The 18,810-nt window shown below is 50.0% G+C and overlaps 1 protein-coding gene across 1 annotated transcript in view; it reads left to right on the forward strand.

The window, feature by feature from the left end:
* The window catches only part of LOC149372075 (uncharacterized), a 57,888-nt gene extending 40,370 nt beyond the window's left edge, over positions 1-17,518 (forward strand). Inside the window, exons 2-3 of the mRNA XM_089566445.1 lie at positions 9,553-9,813; positions 16,850-17,518. Of these exons, the coding sequence (XP_089422571.1) occupies positions 9,553-9,813; positions 16,850-17,221 (633 nt within the window). The 3' untranslated portion in view covers positions 17,222-17,518. The remainder of the gene's footprint in view (positions 1-9,552; positions 9,814-16,849) is intronic.
* The last annotated feature ends 1,292 nt before the right edge of the window (positions 17,519-18,810 follow it).

The following is an 18,810-nucleotide window of genomic DNA, read 5'->3' on the forward strand; positions in this document are numbered from 1 at the left end:
GGTGGCGCCGCTGCGGCGACGAGCCGCATGTCGCGCTCGGTGTCAGCCGCAGCGCGCGATCCGTCGGCCGAGGCAGCAATGACGCGAGGCCCCGCGACTGTGTTTACATACGAAGCGCTGCCGTTCTAGCTGCAGGCTCGCCTGCGTCGACCTCTGTTGAGTCTCCCGTGCTTCGCGCTTCTTTTATCTTTTCTCCTGACTTCGAGGCGCTCCGTTATTCGGGAGGTGACGTCGTCACGGCGTTCCAGACTCCAGTATTCGCGTACATTGTAGTAATAGTAGTAGTAATAGTAGAAGACGTTTATTCGACCATAATTTACAGGCTGAGCATGTCGACCGCCTGGGCGACCACAAGTCGCTGTTCTTCCTCCCGTTCAGCGCCAAGCCATTCGAGCCAGGTGGTGATGGATAAAGAAGGTGGGGGGTAGGAACTCGACTGCTGAGCAGCCGGGCAATAGAAGAGGAAATGGGCCGGGTCCGCATAGATACAGGGGCAGTTGGGACAGGAAGGGTCCGATCGATAGCGATAGAGGAAGAGGCGGGACGGGGTGATGACTGCATTCATTTGGATGTGCCGAAGAAGGCGTTCATTGTACATATGCGTATGAACCAATATGCAGTTGAACCTCGCTATAACGAAGTCGAAGAGGCCCGGCGATTACTTCGTTGTAGCCGCAGCTTCGTTATAGCCCGTGTCGATCGAGCTTCCAAGGGGAATCGTCATTCCTTCGTTATATCCATTATTTCGTTATAAACCGTTTCGTTATGACGAGTTCCGACGGTACTCCTCTCCTTCCATCGGCTGCGCCTATTGGGAGCGCCTGTATGATGGGAGGTAGGGCTGCTGGATTGCCTGGCTGTTGTCGAACTTTGAGATGGATGTACGAGACCTTGACCTGCAAGGATTAGCGCCTCCCAGGAGGAGCGTGTCTATTGCTCGGAGCGGCGTTTTTAATACACGTTAGCGCGTCATGCCACTCAATGTCAAACCTAACGCGGCCATTTCGGAATAATTCACAACTGCAGAAATTCAAACCAGTGCTAGCCACTTTAATGGTGTCCTTCCGTTTTGTTGTTCTTGCGACGCATTTTGGTCACCCAGGATACGGGCACGCTCCGTGCCTTATGATTGTTTCGGAATGCGTCAAGTTTGCACTTACTCCAGTGGGCTGATCGTATATCAACTAGCCCGCTTCGTGACTTTGCTGAACCTCCGTCTGCAAGCGCACTGTCACGTAGTGCAGAAACGGTGACCAAGGGTATACGGGTATTATCCCAAGCTACAAAATCGCCGGCTCTCTCATCACCGGCACAACGCGACGAGGTACCCACTTTGAACCACGCGACGAGCTGCGATGCATACTCAGAAAAGACTCAATGCATGCTTTAGGAGGCTGGCTTCCAAGATTGTCACCTGTTCGAGGTTTTCCAGCTGAACCGTTAGATCATCACCGGATTGCATTCCTTTCGCCCCCGTGTTGTGTTTGTCTTAAGTGAACCGAATTTCTCTGGTAGTATTCATTCTCAACATTTTGCCATGGTGTCATGAGGCTGCTTTGTTTTTCAATGGTCGTATCCGTTATAAAGTAGTGTACTAACATCGATTTCAAAAAGCCGGGAAGTTTGAGGTCCCCTGTCTGTCGTTGTACGGAAACGACGCCTGACTGATAATTAGAACGCAAAATATACGCAAAGAATGGCCCCGAGGAATCGCCCTGCTAGCTCGGTTCCTCATTTAAGACGCATTATTTGTGGCGACCATTTGTAGTACACGAGTGTTGTACCCCTGCCTACCGCGGTTACGTCGGCGCCGGGGTGTGGGGCACCAAACTTTATTCCCCCTCGCCTTCCATGAATTGGTCGGCCTTATTCCGAGGAGGACGTCACGACCAAACCGACGATGGCCGTTCCGGTCCGGGGCTTTCCGACCGATATGCACGCATTCGACTTCCGTGAGCAACCCAATGCGCGCGCACAAACACGATCGCTGCCAAAACCACCCACGGACGGAAGCTGCCTGGCCGCGCAAGAAAGAAGGGAAAAAGAGAGAGAGAGGAAAAAAAAGGGCTCGGGACCAGCTTCGGCAGTTCCCTTAATGGAAACGGCGCCAATTAAGAGTATTCGCCGTTCCATACTCGGCGGCGTGGCGCGTGTATCTCGGTCAACGGGCGTCGATTTTCGCGGTCTTCACCGCGATGAGCTGCGCGGCGCGGCGTCAGCGCGTAGTCGTGTCTCTGCATATCTAATGCCGCGCCGACGCCGTTGCGGGTTCCTCGGCGGCCCGCTTGGACGTCGTGACGCGTGGAGGCGCGTGCAGCGCTGCTGCACTCCTCCTCCCCCGCTGCAGTTCGAGTGCAGTGTCGTAAGAACCCCCGCAGCGCGCGTCGGGGGTCAAGAGAGGTGCCACGCGAAGAGCGCGACCGCTTCGTCCTCCACGCCCCCTCCCCTCTCGGTCTTCCCGGCGCACTCGGAGGTTAGCCGAAACGTCCCCACGTTCCGTGGAAAGCGCCACCTCATTGCTTGGCTGAAATTAGTTTGTGCAGCTAGAGGACTGGAGGTTGTTCCTCATGGACTGGTGAATGCATGCATTAATGTTTAGACGGGTTTCTCCATTGTAAGACAGGATGTAAAAGGAAGGGAAAGCGAGAGGAAGGGACCGCGATGCAACCGCCATTGCTACCTGCTTTGCTCCGAAAGGTGTGGAAAACTCAGGGTGCTGCTTTAGAGCCTGCCTATTTCCTTCCCTCTTCGTGGGGGCTAACGAACAGGGTTCGGCTTAAGTTAAGGACAACGCAGCGAGCTAGGGAACGAAAAGTGATATGTGTAACTTTAATTAAGAGATCGGAAGTGGGCGGAGTGGGTGAGGGAACAAACGCGGGTCAATGACATCCTAGTCGAAATCAAGAGGAAGAAATGGGCTCGGGCAGGGCATGTAATGCGAAGGCAAGATAACCGCTGGTCCTTAAGTGTAACAGAGTTGATTCCAAAAGAAGGCAAGTGTAGCAGGGGGTGGCAGAAAGTTAGGTGGGCAGATGAGATGAATTAATTTGCGGGGATACGGTGGCCGCAACTGGCAAAGCACACGGTTAATACGAAAGACATGGGATAGGTCATTGCCCCGCAGTGGGCGTAGTCAGACCGATCATGATGATAATGGTGATTAATTCCTACCTTTATGTATTTCACTTCACTGGCAAAGATAGCTATGCTTACCATTCGTATAGGATCGTCGACAGTTTTCACCTCTTCGATAAGCATGAACCTTAAGATGTCCACTTTCCAAACCGTTACGGTAGAGTGGTACTGAGCACAACTCTTTAAAAGTTTCGTACCTGGTAATATTTAATTCTACAGCCCTTCCTGGCTATGTTTGTCTGGCAGCAAAAGAGGTATTAAACGGCAAGAAAACTGGACTGAAAAATATCCCCGCCAGCCGATTCAAACTCGTGATGTCTACACCAAAAGGGACTCTGTGATCACTGTTTGGAGTGGAAGGCGGTGTAGGCTAGCTTCTGTGATCTGCGTAAAAAAACTGTTGATGCACGCCGTTTACGTCCGATATTTTCCAGAGGTGGCGGCACCAGTACTTCATTTTTCAGGCTTTTATAGATTACGAAGTTTGTACTTTAGGGGGAAGTAGCCTCTTTTTTCTTTGTACGCTGTAATCTGTCAATACAGGCTAACACCAATTCGTCTTCAGTGCGCGTCCCTCACTGATGTCCTACTGTGCAGCGATCTTCCGACTTGCGCTTGCTTAATAGCCTCTCCTTTTTTGGCGAATTTATTACATTTTGGGACTTTTCTTTAAAAATCAAAGCTCACCATATCATTGTGTGTGTCAGTCGTCGATTTGGGCTGGAGGGGCGTTAAAGTGTGTTGGAACACGCTTCACGTTAAGATTCTAAAGTTCGAGCGAAACAAAACTGCGCGAAGACGACGGGACAAAAGAAAGGCACGAATACACACACACAAAGCCGACTTGAACCGACTAGCCCAACATCATGTCCTACTTCTAGAGTTCTACCTTGTGAATGCCTTCTATGGTCATTTTGTTTTAGCCCTTCTCTCTTCCCTTTCGTTGCTTTTCAGATCATATGCGTGCAGCCTTTTCAGCTCAGCCCGAAATTGTCGGCACCAGTAGCTCGAAAACGCTAACTCGAGCGTAAACAAAGCAGCTCGATTGCCGTTTCCGGCCCATACGTTCGCAGTCCTGGCACGTTGGACGTCGTTTCAAGATAAAAGTTTCGTGTTCATCATCATGATCAGCAGCATTAAGTGTATGGGTGCGGATTGTATGGGTGTATAGGTAATCCAGGCGGTGTCTCGCGTTTTGATTTCGTCGCACGATCTTCGGATCATCGTTCTTTGTTTTTGCTTTTTTTTAACTCCTACGTTGAAACATTGCTGCTTTCTTTTAACCTCCTCTTCTCATTTTTAAGCAGCTTCTCTCCACGCCGTTGTGGACGGGCCCGGATAAATGTCTTCCATCTGGGGTGCTTAAAAGACCACCAAAATCTCAGTATACACGGCAGTTTTGGCATTCAGCCTTCTAGAAATGCAGCCGCCGCGGCCGGAATGGAACCTGTGACCTTCTGCTCAGCATCCTGAAGCCACAGCCACTCACACACCACGTCGGGTTACACACCCTTATTGACTAAGCATTATGGCCGCACCCATCGTTTATCTTCCTTTATTAGTCGCTAGAGGCATATCGCCAGTTTTCGACGATCTCATCGTCCTTGTAAGTTGTTCCGCAACTGCTGCCGAAGGTTATCCAACTCAGTGATTTGCAAACGGGGATCCACTGTGAATCCGCAACGCATTCAACGTTAGGCGCGTTGGCGCTGTACCATCGGAGTCCACGATTGCTACCGGCCTGGCAGCAGTGTTTGGCCGCAGGACACTAGTGCCGAGCAGGAAAGCTTAACTGAGCGTTCACCTAGTCGCAAATTACATGTTTACATTGCACAAGGAGTTCGTGAGCTTGCGTCGTCGATGTGATCGCCAATTACTGCAGTCATGTGCGCGCTTGTGGGCGTTTTTTTATTACAACCACGTGGGTATCGTTGGCCAAAAAAGCGTTTGAAGTACAGTGGCCATGATAGATTAGCAAATAATAGCAGACTGCCTCAGGGGAACCTCCGTATCAGTAACTGCAGGACATCGTGAAAGCACGTGGGGTCCTCCGCCAGCAGAGAAGTTCCGCGGGAGGAAGGGCCTGGGTGCTTGGCTCGTGTCCAGAATAGCGCGGAGGGTCGCGTGACCCGCGGCGCGCGTGGGAGTCGTATTGTACTTGGCACGCCCCGCGAAACGCACGGCACGGGGCAGGGCTCTCGCGTCTCAACTGGTTTTCCTTTTACTTGCTCAACATGGGATGCGGCCGGCCCGTTCGTTGCGCAAGAGTTAAAAGCCGCTTCGGCACATTTTATTGCACCTCGTCTGTCCAGCAAAGGCGCGGAGGTGCCTCTCTCCGTTCTGTCCGTTCGTGTCATTCTCGACACCCGTGTTCCGAAACGCTAAGGACTCACGCGTAATCGCTACCATTCGCCGCGCCGCCTGACGACCAGCGGGGCTATATAATCAAAGCTCTCGAGAGATGCTCGCGTCATACGATGGTAAATGATCGCGATGCGAGACGCCGCTCTTGAGCAAAGTTACGCCCGTACAATCGACGATGCTCACCTCATTGCGGCCCCCTGAATAAATAGCTACCCATCCTCAAACAATCGACCAGACTGACATCACCTTGCGTACGTGCCGGAGACGCAGTCTCGATCACGGCAGAACCTGCTATGGGAAACGCTTTCAAGGTTAGACGCGCGGCGGACTACCCTGCTCAAGAAACGGTTTTTTTTTATGTATTTCTTTGTTTGCGCGGTCTCGTTGATCCACGTACTTCGCGCAGGAGGATGAGTGCGCGGCCGCGGTAAACTCGCTTTCACCGGTCGTTACGACAGCGTCACGTCAGTGGCCGTGCATTAGCACCGATCTGCCTAATACGAATGGCCTTTGGATCACTGAGAACATATACGGCTTGATACAGCCTGTACTACATCACTGAGACACGGGCAGCTCATTCCAGGCCACCCGGTTAGCCGTGACTAAGCGCGTTGCCTTGGCTGAACGCTTCTGCGCGAGGACGAAACGGATAAATATTCAGACGCAAGTTGAACAAACTTGGACGTAACGCTCATGCGCAGAACGCGTGCCTCTTGCGCGAGCATTACAGAACGCGGACGCAATATGTGCGCCGCCGCGTATATATAACTACTGTATGCAGATACGGGTGATTATCTGTCGTCCGTAATGAAATTCCAGGCTCTCGCGTCACGCTTACAAAGCGGGCTCGAGCGCTAATTGCGATGACAAGGCGGCCTTGTCCGTAGCGATTTGTTGCGGTAACGGGCGGAAAGGGGCGGGCAATTTTCGACCCGTGGCGCGCCAACTATCTATTTTGTGAGCCTACTTTAACGATTTCGCGGTTGTGTCGGAGTTATGGAAAAATAAAACGCTATTTTTTTTACGCTGCTTTTACGTAGGGAGTTCATGTCAGTACGACTTTCGGCCAAGGTCGTAGATGGCATTAGCGCATAAAAACTTTGCGAATTGTGCCGTGGTAACGAGCACACTTAATGCTTTTCCCTCATTCGACGAACCGGTGCACGAGGATGGTTCGAGCTGCGGGATGCCATTTGCGGCGTAGCACGTTTGGGTGGGAACGTAAAAAGAAAAGGGCAATTATGCGTTCCCGCTGAGTTAATCGCAGCGAGAGAAATGACGTTCTTTTCCGCCCGTAGAGCGTTTAGAGGTTTAGGTAATGGTACTTAGTTGACTCCCGAGAGGCAACGGCCACTCGCGTTAACGAGAGCGTGCATGGTTGAAGATTAGAGAGAGTGCGTATGTTTGTGTAGGAGAGAAAAAAGCTTTAATATGAGAAAGGGTGGAGAGGTCGGCAGGAGTAGCGCGTGTCTGACCAGCTGCTCCATTGTTGATTGGAAGTTATGAGGAAAACACGCAAAGACACGCAAACCATAAACCAAAACCAAAAAATTTACCGAAGACACTTTGGAAATTCTAAAGTGTGCTTGGCGAAAGCCTTGTGGTCAACCCACTGCCGCTTGCCCGAACCGCTTGGCGCGGAATCACTGGGCCGCTTCGGAGCCATGCGTCTCACCCACTCGACTCCAACGAGACGTCTGGCGTCACAGGGTTGCCGTTGGGAATTTTTCAAAAAGAGCCAGAACTGAAGCTAAAAGTAGCCAAAAGTAGCCACGCCACCAGATCTTGGCGCCAAATTTGTAGCCAAGTAGAAAAGAACCATTATTATAAGCAACTTTTATTAATGAACAATAAATAATATCATCTTGAACCAACACAAAAACACAGAGTAAATAAAGAGCACGGAATTTTGGGCCTCTTGCTCGGCCTTCAAGTATCAGGTACGTTGCAAATACATAAAAGTTCAGTCCGCGTGGTTTGTCTAGAGTAGATAGTGTTCTTGCCGGAGTAATTTTGGCACATTCTATTCAACAACTCAGCAGGAACGTTAAACGATGATGCTGTTTTTTCTTGGAGTCGTAGTCCAAATTTGATTCGCAGAATCGCCATAAGCAAGTCCAGCTTCATTTTGTTACGGATCTCTGTTTTCGTCAAGTTCACGCAAGAGAACACGCGCTCTGCATCAGCATTAGGAATTGGAAGGGTCAAAGTTTTTTAGTGTTCCTTGCGCCAGGTGTTGAAAAGGGCATTCGCCGCAAGTGTCCTTGTACGATTGCCGCTTCGTGCCAGAAAGTTTGGTTTGGTTTAGTGGGGTTTAACGTCCCAAAGCGACTGGGGCTATGAGAGACGCCGTAGTGAAGGGCTCCGGAAATTTCGACCACCTGGGGTTCTTTAACGTGCAATGACATCGCACAGCACACGGGCCTCTAGAATTTCGCCTTCAAGAAATTCAGCCGCCGCGGCCGGGATCGAACCCGCGTCTTTCGGGTCAGCAGCCGAGCGCCGTAACCACTGAGCCACCGCGGCGGACATGCCAGAAAGTCAAACATGATGCGCGATCAAGTGCACCGCTAATTCTCTGCTGCTGGCGTATTTCAGACTCCAGTTCGTTGGAGGAATATATGCGTCGAGGACGCGCGAGCGCATCAAGGCGACCAGAACAGCAATGAGGACAGCAAAGCTTGGAAATAATTGTTCTTTTCTGTTCTTGCTTGCTATTGTATATGCAATTGCAAAAAAAAAAAATGGCTAGTAAATGCGCCAGAATACAAGTTCAAAGTAGCCAGAAAGTAGCCAAGGAGCCAGCGTGAAATTTTCACCGCCAGACGGGGTCGAAAAGTAGCCAATTTGGCGCAAAGTAGCCACCAACGGCAACCTTGGGCGAAAGAGCGGCGGTGCAGCTGCCACCGCCGATGCGCGCGCGCTCGTTCTACCGCTACTGTGTGACGTCACGGTTGCTATGCACAGCTGCGCCCCCCACCGGCGCACCGGTTGCTAAGGAGGGGAAGAGGCTGCCCCGCTGCGCGGAGGAGAGGCCACAGTTGGCACGATTCCAGCGCAAGGACAGACACCGCGAGCATGGAAGGACACCGCGAGCATGAGCCATTAAAGGCTTTCGCCTTAAAAGAGTAAAAAGTATGCAAGATGCCCTCTAGCGCACTCCCTCTGTACTCCCTATGGGCGTATTCTTGTTTAGAGTGCACAGACGCGTTCAAGCTTGATCGGGAACGCCTAGTTTGTGCGACAGGTGCTAACACATATCTTCGAGACTGTCCGGGTCACACACGGAGGCGCCTGGAAACTTGTGAAACAAATTTTTTCAGACCACTCACGGAATCATTTCCCAGGCGTCTTACTCACCAGACCACAAGAAAGGTTCACTAACTTCCCCATTCTGTCGTCTCGACGAATGGTTAGCCCGCGGAGAGTCTAATTGCGGCTGGAAGACCATTTGAATTAAGCCCTTAAGGGAGCAATGCTTGCTATTTGAGGGACTGATGGTTGCAGCAACCTGGTTACTCTCCGAGGGGTTAAACTCCTGTACCAGCGTTGTTCCTTTTTGGCGTAGAGTGCACAGGTGAGGCCAAAATAATGTGCAACGTTATCCGGTTTACTCGGAACTTTGTTCGTTCGGACTTTAGTCACGCATGATGTTCTGAAATTCTGAATGTTTCTCAGGATTATGCATCAGCGCACCAGAGGCCTTTGCTATAGCATGCGGATTCAGAACTTCCTATAGTGTTCGCTGTGTAACGCACGAGAGGAGTTTGGTCATCGAAGCGTGCTCCATAATATTACGACCGCAACTGTATGTACCGGGTTGGTCAAAAGTTCCCAGGCACTTAAGGATGCCGATGAAGCTATCAAGGCTCGCAGAGATTGGAACGATACTTCTATTACCTAGTATGCGGAAATTTTGAGCTTCGGGGCGTTCCGTAACTGGCCAGCTGTACTGCTCAAAAGCAGACCCTGTGGCCTGGGAACTTCTGACCGATCCTGTACATGCGTAGACACGTACGAGAGCGTCATTCACGTGTTCCCCGCATACCGCAGGCGGCCGTCGTGTCCTGCGTGGCGTTCGCCTCGGGCGCCTCAGCGCCGCCTCCTCCGAGGCGCAGTCCCTACTCGTCGTTCCGCAGCATCCGGCCCCCGCCCGGGTTCCACGTGGATCCCTTGCCCAGCCGGCGTGCCGAGAGCTTCGCCGAGCTGCCCAGGCTGGACTCGCCCGGCGGAGACTTCGTCGGCCACCCGCTCGACTACGGCAGCAGCCTCAACTTCGGCGGCCCGCTCGCCACCACCGTGGGAAAAGTGAAGGTAGGCTCGCGCGCGCGTCTCGTAAGCTTCCGCCCGTCCTTTGCGGAATTGGACGCGACACACAGGACTCGAGGAGGAAGCGGAGGCCGAAAGCGTTGACTGTCAACCGCTTCCTTCTGCTCCTTCCGTGTGTCCCGTGTCGCGACGTCGTGTTCCTGAATCCGCGCGTAGTCTGCCTCTCCCAACTATAGCCCTTCCCGACAAGAACAAGTGAATTAATATTTTTGCCTTCTTTATCGGCGTTCTGCGCAGCGAGTCCTGGCCATGCCTTGGGAGCACGAACGCGGATAAGCAGTATGGCGATATCAGCTTTCAGACTTGCACCGAATGACGAGTTATTTCTATGCAACTTGTCAGTTCGCAAAGGAAGGAACCTTTCGTGAATTAGGCCGCGTCTACGCTGGGTATACAGGAACCACTGAGTGGAGGATAGCAGGACAAAGGAAGTTCAGGATGTGGCCCAAAACTGGAGCTGGTCGACCATGTGACATCGGGAAAAAATAAAACACTGTCTATGCAGAGCGCAATGTGCATGGAGCGCGGTACTTTGTGAACACGTAAAACAAGGAGTGAAACTCTTTGCTCGCAGCGTAGTAATTGCCTCCCCTTAGCTCTTAATAGTCTGGGCCGCCTCTATGCGTGACATGCAGTTCACGGTTTTTGTGGAGCATGCTCAGCTTTCCTGCAAATTTAGCAACTAGCACCATCTGTTGGTCATTAGTAACGAACACCCCGTAACTTAATGGGGATATTTCAAACATAATTTTGACAAAACTTGAGTCCCGAGAGATTCTGCGCTAACATAGCTATCATCATGGGTTATTCTTCCTCCTCGCTGTAAATTGCAGGCAAATATTAGAATGTTAATTGCGCACGTTGCTTTAATCTGTACGAAATGGTGAAGACGGGGCAGTGAAATGAACAAACTGATTCCTGCAGAGTGCACGCGCACTTAGCGTACATTTTCGTTTTACCGGTAACTGGGGAGATCTCACCGGAGACGTTGTTAATACAGTCAAACTTCTTTATAACGAAATGGTTTATAACGAAAGTATGGATATAGCGAAGGAACGATGATTCGCTTTGAAGTCGAGGGTTGGACGGAAACCCGTCTGGTCGGGGGTGTACATGAAGAAGAAGGCAGAACACCGACCAAAATAACAATGAACATTTTAAACGACGTTTCGGCTCCCACACGGGAGCCTTGTTCACAAAAAGGTACAGACGTGAAAGGCTGGCTATTTATGCTTTAAAATATGCCCTAGGCAGCGGGCGTATGCACTAGGAAGTGCCCCGTCAGTGCGATTAAGAGTGTGGTCGGTTGTCTGAATGATTAATGATTCCAGATATAGGCGGCTTTTGAGATTCTTTTCGGTTTTTAAAATGCGCGCATTGCTCCAATCTATGTCATGCTGCCTGCTTTCGGAATGTTCGGCGAGTGCATTTGACGAAGCTTTCTTGTTTTCAACATCATACTGGTGTTGTTTCAATCTTTTAACAAAGTTTCCACTTTCACCCACATATACATAGTGACAGTCTCTACACGGTATACTGTACACTACGCCCGGAAACTTTTCCTTTGGCAGCCAGTCTTTCACGTTCACGAGAGTTTGCCGCAACTTGTTCGCCGGCACATGTGACACTTCGACGTCGTAAGAACGCAGGATGCGTGCCAAGGTTTCGCTGATCCCGGGCACATATGGCACAGGTGCACGTTTTTTGGCGGCTGGGCCAAATTCGCTTTGGAACAAGCTCGCTCAACACGGGCTATAACGAAGCTACGGCTATAACGAAGTAATCGCCGGGCCCCTTCGGCTTCGTTATTACGAGGTTCAACTGTAATTTGATCCTGCGCGTTATCAGCAAACGCAACTGCAAGAACTTGGGCGGCTTTAGCGCAGCCAAGAAGGTTTTGACCCATGTCAAGACTTTCTACTTGAAGTTACTACAGGTCCGCGCGCGTTGTCGTCGTTATTGCCGGCAATTATTTTTAAACGTTCTCCGAAGTGTTTCTTTGATACCAATCTAGCGGTGGCGCAACGATCTCGTCGATTGGGAGAATAGGCTTCTGGACGTGGGGATAATTGCACCCGATCCATCAGGATCTTGTTTGCTCCTGTCGCCGAGCGGCGCGTTGTGCCGGAACCTTTCGCTCACGCGCCTGTTACCCAAGGCGCGCACCCAACGACGCTCGGGCACGTGTGTGTCGGTGGCAGCTGCTTCCTGGTCGACCGCCACCCGGCTTTTCCCACTGACGGAGGAGCGATCGCCGCCTGCCGAACCTATCATTAATGGGCACTAAAAGGCTGGCGCCTCGCTCGGCCTTGCACGCGCGCCGGTGCGCTATTGTTCCCAAGGGGCTGTTTCTGTCGATTTGTCTTGTTACGTCTATACTGCGGCCGACGACGGGCAAGGCCACGATGGCCGTGCCCCTCCCCCTGGTGGACGAAGTTTCCTTCATGTGTTTCGAACGATAACAAACCCCAGTGTCCATGTAATGCGCTGATATCACGTTCTGCGTTAGGTGACGGAACGATCAGTTTTAGATTTACTTCCTGGTTGGTCACTAGACTGACTGAATGACAGACTACCAGATAGTTGAAAATATACCCTACTTGCCATTGTGTTGTGCGTTGTGCGTCTCCAGATTTATGATTTGGCAGCGCGGAGAGACAGGACAAGAACGCAAAGCAAACAGCATAAGTCATTGTGGTGTGCGCTCTGCGTCTTGTCTTGTCGCTCCCCATTGTCAAATCATGAACCAGTGCCAATGAACTTGCCCAAATCACCGCCTTAACTAATAGGTACAGAAAACTAGTACACTGTATCACATATTTGTTCATAAGAGAGACTGTGCCGTTCGGTGGTGAAGGCGCAGTGAATACAGCTAGTATTCCTAACTGTCGTTTCTGTACGACATTCTTTCTAGTCGGTATTATCAATCATGGAGAAAAATGGGCAGTTGTTTAAGGAAGTCGGCTTTGCAAACAGGGTCAACTTCGGCAAAGGAAACAAAACAGAAAATGCTGAGCTTGCACTGCGCAACTTTTATCTGAACGGCAAAACATGCAAGAGTGTTCTAACTCGGCTGCAAGCAGATTTGTTTTCCCACTAGAATACTTTTCACAAGACGACAGAAAAGCTGCAGTAGTGCTTTAGGAAGGTTCTGGACAAGTGACATCTTTTTTTATTTTGTTTAAAATTACACAAATACAGCGCTATCTGAACGCCTTTGAAGACATTTGAACGAATTCTACGTACGAAGAAGCACCAGTTGCGTCAGAAGTCATTAGAGCATGAGCTGGCATTCAGAGTAACGAAAATTCGGACGCGGAGTGAGTTGGTGCACGCGTGGAGTACTGAAGTCCTCGCAGAGAAGCTACGTATAGCTTTTAAGTTCAGCAAAGTCGCTCTTCAGTGCACTCTGACGTCAGAACTGCGTTGCGCTTAGTGCTTACGTCATTGGTATGGCAGAGCGTTGTGAATTTAGACGTCTCGATGGGAGCCGATGTAGTCAGCACTCACACGCGCCGTATTCGCGAATGGGGTGATGTCAGGGATCGGCCCCTCTACAGCGCGGCATGTGGTGATGGGATCTGCATTGTCGTTAGCCTGATCGCCCTCGACCCAGTGCTTCCTCGTCCACTGCTCTGCCATCTGCGCGGCTGGCAAGGCCGCGTGGCGCACGTGCGAGGGAAGTCGTGCATGGTTCGCGGAGGACTGCGAAGGAAGAAAAAAGAAGCAGCTGTTGTGACCACGAGAGTCGGCTCGCGGGGCACGTAATGAGCGCGGCAATGCTTTAGTATCAACTTTATTGATCGTCGATTTGTCTGCGAGTTATAGACTTCCTCCCGGCGCACTGGGGCCAGTTGCTGTGATGTAAGGGAAAAGCACTTGTTCATATATACGCGAGAGCCGTGGACCAAGAGAGCACATGTATAGATCCCTATTTGAAAAGCATAACGCAAGCCAACAGTCACCGAAACCAAGAAAATAGAGGGGGGGGGGGGGGGGGGTTAATTTGTGGTGTTGATTACTTGGCAATTAAGTGTTATTATTAAATGAATTAAACATAATATACAATAAAACAGAAGAAAAAACAACATGCCGCTGGTGGGATCCGAACCCACGACCTCTGAATTTCGCGTCCGGTGCTCGACCAACTAAGCTACTGTGACTTTTTTTTCTTTATTGAACTAAGCTACTGTGACGGCTGTCCGTTCTTCTGCTTTCTGGGGTATTTATGTGTAGTCTAACCCAACCTTAAGAGTGTTCATCAGCGCCACTCTCGCCAATTGTGGCGGACGTAGTACGTCCCCTATTACCGCGAGTATCGCAAAGGAACGTGATCGAACGGTGAGGGCGGAAGCTGTGCGAGAACCCTGTTTTGCTGCTTCCGGCATCAAGACGCGATTACTGAAAGTAAGGAGGAATCACTTCGATTGGTTTAGGTTTATGGGGTTAGCGTCCGAAAGCGACTCAGGCTATGAGAGACGCCGTAGTGAAGGGCTCCAGAAATTTCGGCCACCTGGGGTTCTTAAACGTGCACTGACATCGCACAGTACACGAGCCTCTAGAATTTCGCCTTCATCGAAATTCGGCCGCAGCGGCCGGGATCGTACCCGCGTCTTTAGGGCCTGTAGCCGAGCACCGTAACCACTGAGCCACCGCGGCGGCTGGAATCACTTCGATTGTTCTTCTTCGTAAGTGTCTAGGACGATATCTAGGTACACCTTGGTTTACGAAAGGGGCGCTGGAAATTGAGTCGAAACCATAGGCAGATGGTTTTTTTTTTAGCGCATGGTGCGTACTTAAATGCGCCTGCTTAGGGTGCTCTGCTGCTTGCCAGTTAAACGCGAACGGGTCTGTCTTCCTTGAGAACACATTCCAGCAGCGAGCTCTGATCAAACGTAAAGCGCTATTGTAGACATCGTCGCAGTTCAATTTTACATTCTGCTGGGCTGCTCAGTAATATCAGTGTAAAGTCGTGAGTAGCCTTGTCGTGAGCACTGGGGCGGTGTTCTGCGGAACTGTGAAATCTTGGCTGTGCTGCTCTGTTCCTGGAACGGGGCGTGTGTCAGTACCATCTGTACGTCTAATGGCCTTTGCTTGAGCGCAAACATTGTCCGTATAACCATGCGCGTGCTTTAATATTTCTTTCTTTTTTTTTTGCACACCACTCGAGCGCTATAAACAAGCTCGGTCATTTCTGCAGTACTGCTTTCTCACGCACGGATGCATGGGTATCACATGCGGCATACTTAAATTTTAGGATGTGCGGGCCGATTTATCGCTGTGTGACTATCCGCGCCGAATCATAACGCACTGGAGAAAAATAAAGTTCTCTTGTTTTTTCTAGCGGCCAAAATGTGAGAAAAGCATTATATTGCAGAGTGGTGTAATAAATGGCAGATGGTAATTAATTTCGAAAAAAAAAAAACGGTCTCTATGTCTATTACAAAGAAAAAAGTGTAAATTAGATTATGTGTATTCTTGGAATAACATAAATATCCGTAGTGTGACCGAATATCGATACTTGGGTGTAGTCATCACTTCTGACTTAAACTGGACTTCGCATGTTCAAACCATAGCCAGCAAAGCATTGAACAAGTTATTTTTCCTTAAAAGGGTCCTTCGTCATTCTACATCCGATAAAAAACTTCTTGCTTACGTCACTTTTATCCGTCCGGTCTTAGCATACGCCAACATAGCTTGGTTCCCCCACACTAAAAACCACGTTAATGCGCTCTAGATGGTGCAAAGGAAAGCCGTGCGCTTTATCTTCAACTGCTATGGCCGCATGCATTCAGCCACAGATCTTTTACGCGCGGCAGGGCTTCACACGCTGACCAGCCGTGCCAAATTACACCGTTTAAAGTTTTTGTATCTACTGCTTAATAACGCATTAAAGATGTCTCCCACAGACTTTGTTCGTATAAACACTACACGAGGAACACGTCAAAAGCATGCACTCACCCTTGAAGAATATTTCTGTCGCAGTAATACTTTCCAATATTCTTTTTTTTCCACAAGTTGTTCGAGATTGGAATCGCTTGCATCCATCAGTCACAGCCCAGCGCACCATAGACAAATTTATTACCCTCGCTGAGAGCTCTGTATTTTCATTCCTCTCATCATAACCTTGCTCGTATTCTTGTATTACACTACTCTTCTCAGTGTGTTTATTGTAATGAAGTGCCATCATCAGTTTGATGACACGATTGCTTTATTTATTACTGCCGTTTGTATTGCATGTTTTGCCTTTATTTTCTACTCTTAAAAAAAAATTAGCACTGAACCTGTATTTGTATGTTTTGCCCTCTCCTGTAAAAATCCCAAGATGGGATTGACAGTATTCCGAAATAAAAAAATAAATGTCCGCTTGAGAGGCGCTGTGCGAACGACACCATTTCCAGCAGGCAAGAATCATACAAGACCCAAGATCCACACGGACGTAGCTGTACAGCTATGTTCAGATGGAAGCTATACAGCTTGCTTAGAAGCTTCGCAGCTAAACAAAAAAATCGTCCTTGGCCAAGGCTTGAACCCGTGGAACCACCATCAGTCGGATGTAATCGGTCAACCAATTAATCTAACGAAGATGACTAGCGGATGGCAGGGCGAGGCCAACTCGATAACTCGAAGCGGGAACGATGTTAGCCCAGTGTGTTACAGAGAGTTCCCCAATGTGAAGTATTTCAACCTACAGCTGTGTAGCTTACTTTTGTAGCATTATGGCTGTGCTTTAGTGAACATTGAGACGCTTTGGCGGCCTAGTTCGTTAAGCGTTATGGAGCGAGCAGCGTAACGAGGCAAATACAGCGCTAAGGAGGTAACAGTTACTCCCTAGACTGAAATACTTCGACTTGGGGAACTCCCCTGAATACATTAGACTGAGCCGGATATTGGTACTTTACTTGCTCAGAGTGACGCGAAATCATTGAGGCGACTGCCAAAGAAAGAATGTGTTCGTGTGTGTGTAGCGGTAGCGAAAGCATGGAAAACCCGACGCAAACCGAGTTGTTGACGTTCGCAGGTGCTGGACTACGCGAGCCGCATGAACGCCGAGGGCGGAAGCGCGAGCCGCTACGGCAAGCCGCTGATCAAGCCGTACGAGAGCATCTACGCGAGCAAGTCGCCGGGCGCTCAGAAGTACGCGAGTGCCGCCAAGAAACACAAGCCGCCGCAGCAGAGGCCCAGTTCTCGGTCCCAGACCGAGAGCAGCGAGAACGAGATCGAAGGCTCGGTCGGCGGTGACGACGGTGCCAAGGACGCGGCGTCGAGGGAGGCCTCTTCACTCGAGGACGACCAGCTGGCGCCCTTTGACTTCGCGATCTCCCGGAGCGGCGAAGAGTCGAGAGAGTCGCCTTTCCCTGAGGCCGGGGAGATGGCCGGGTTCTTCTTCTGAGGGGTGCACGGACGGCTTGTGTCCCGCAGGTTTTGTTCGCGTATTGAGTGAAACGGTCAGCGGACGGTGGGGGAAAAAGCGTAGTGCAGGGGACAAGTGGATGGCGACAGGATGGCGTCATAAAAGACCAACGCGCAAATGGACGCTTTATGGGCAGTGGACTGCAGACAAGTGGACAACCGCAGGATAGAAAACAGTTGTTTCTTGTCCTATATCACGTAGTCGTACACTTTCCACTGCCGTGTGTTTAAAACTGTTTTATGCCCACTGTCGTAGTCCCACTGGTCTGCTGTCCCTGTTACAATAAAGAGTGTTTTGCGTTTTCTGTTCGGTCCTCTCATCTGCCGTCGTCCACTTGTCCACTTGTGCTTTTACGCAGTGTCCGAGAAACGGTTTTTGTGCTGCGTGCTCCTGTTGTAGTTGTCTTCACAAAGGCTTAAGTGGAAGTGATCAACGTTCGCGATATTGAAACGCCGGTTAAATTCTCTGTATTTCATTAAGGAGTCTCTCTCTCTTCTCGACGAGCAACCTTGGGTTAAGAATGTATAAATCTTGGTTCTCCATCAGACGTTTTCTTTCTTCTGAACAATTTTTTTTCTTGCCACGCATATTACTCAACCGCAAGGCTACAAACGAACTATTTGTATCCGAGAGGCAGTAAATGCGTTACTGCGCACGTGCTGTTACGATCTTAACTTTAGGAAATAGTGTGGGATATCGCTGGGCAGCAAAAAACGCCTTTAGCCTATTGAGTACTATGAAAGACGTAGACGGTGCTGCGAAAGGGTTTACTGGACATTTCAACCATCGAAAGCTATAAATCATGCGCTATGTACTATCTAATTGTCGAAAAAGATGCTTGAGATAACTCGGCGCTAGCACGCGGCACTGTGGAAGGCAGTATCCAGAGTAACAGTGGAAATGCCGCCGCACGAATGCACTTATATGGGAGTAAAACGGGAGCAAGATGTCCTCTGGCGCACTCCGTTTTGCAAAAAGGAGAGTGCTCTGAAGGACAACTTTACTCCCTTTTTACTCATTCCTGTTTAGAGTGTGGAGAGCATGCTGCATAGCTGCTAAGCATTCTTAACGGTGTAAGGGGGCAGAGCGCAAAGGAGAGGCTGTTCTAACGTTATCTTGGTACCGGTGTGGTTACTTAGATGGGCTAGGCTGGCACGCCTTGCCTTTTAACGAAATATTTGCTCGTAAGGAGGTACAATGTAAAGACTCGCCATTTCAGGAAGCGTCCAAATTTGTCTGATGTTGCAGATACTTTTCTTTTACTTTCAGTCACCTCTGTCTTTAAAAAATAGCAGTGACGAGTATCGTAAACTTCAATTGTAGGCTAATCGTACTTTTTGAAATAAAGTTTAGAATCATGGGATCTGAGAATATCGACTTTGCCCAGTCAAGTAAGAGCAACCTGCTCTGAAGTTGAGGCTCATTGTATCAGCTGGCTGTTAAAAGGTGTAACAGCAGCTGGCACTGCGGTTAGCAAATATGTGAGCGCAGCTCTCCCTCGATGGTCAGTATATTACCTCTATGTCCGGAGTACCCTTAGTTGGATGCAATGCATGGCGCTGACATTC

The sequence above is a fragment of the Amblyomma mixtum genome, chromosome 1 (assembly GCF_055824585.1).
Source record: "Amblyomma mixtum isolate Tamu chromosome 1, ASM5582458v1, whole genome shotgun sequence".
In the NCBI taxonomy this organism is placed as follows: Eukaryota; Metazoa; Arthropoda; class Arachnida; order Ixodida; family Ixodidae; genus Amblyomma; species Amblyomma mixtum.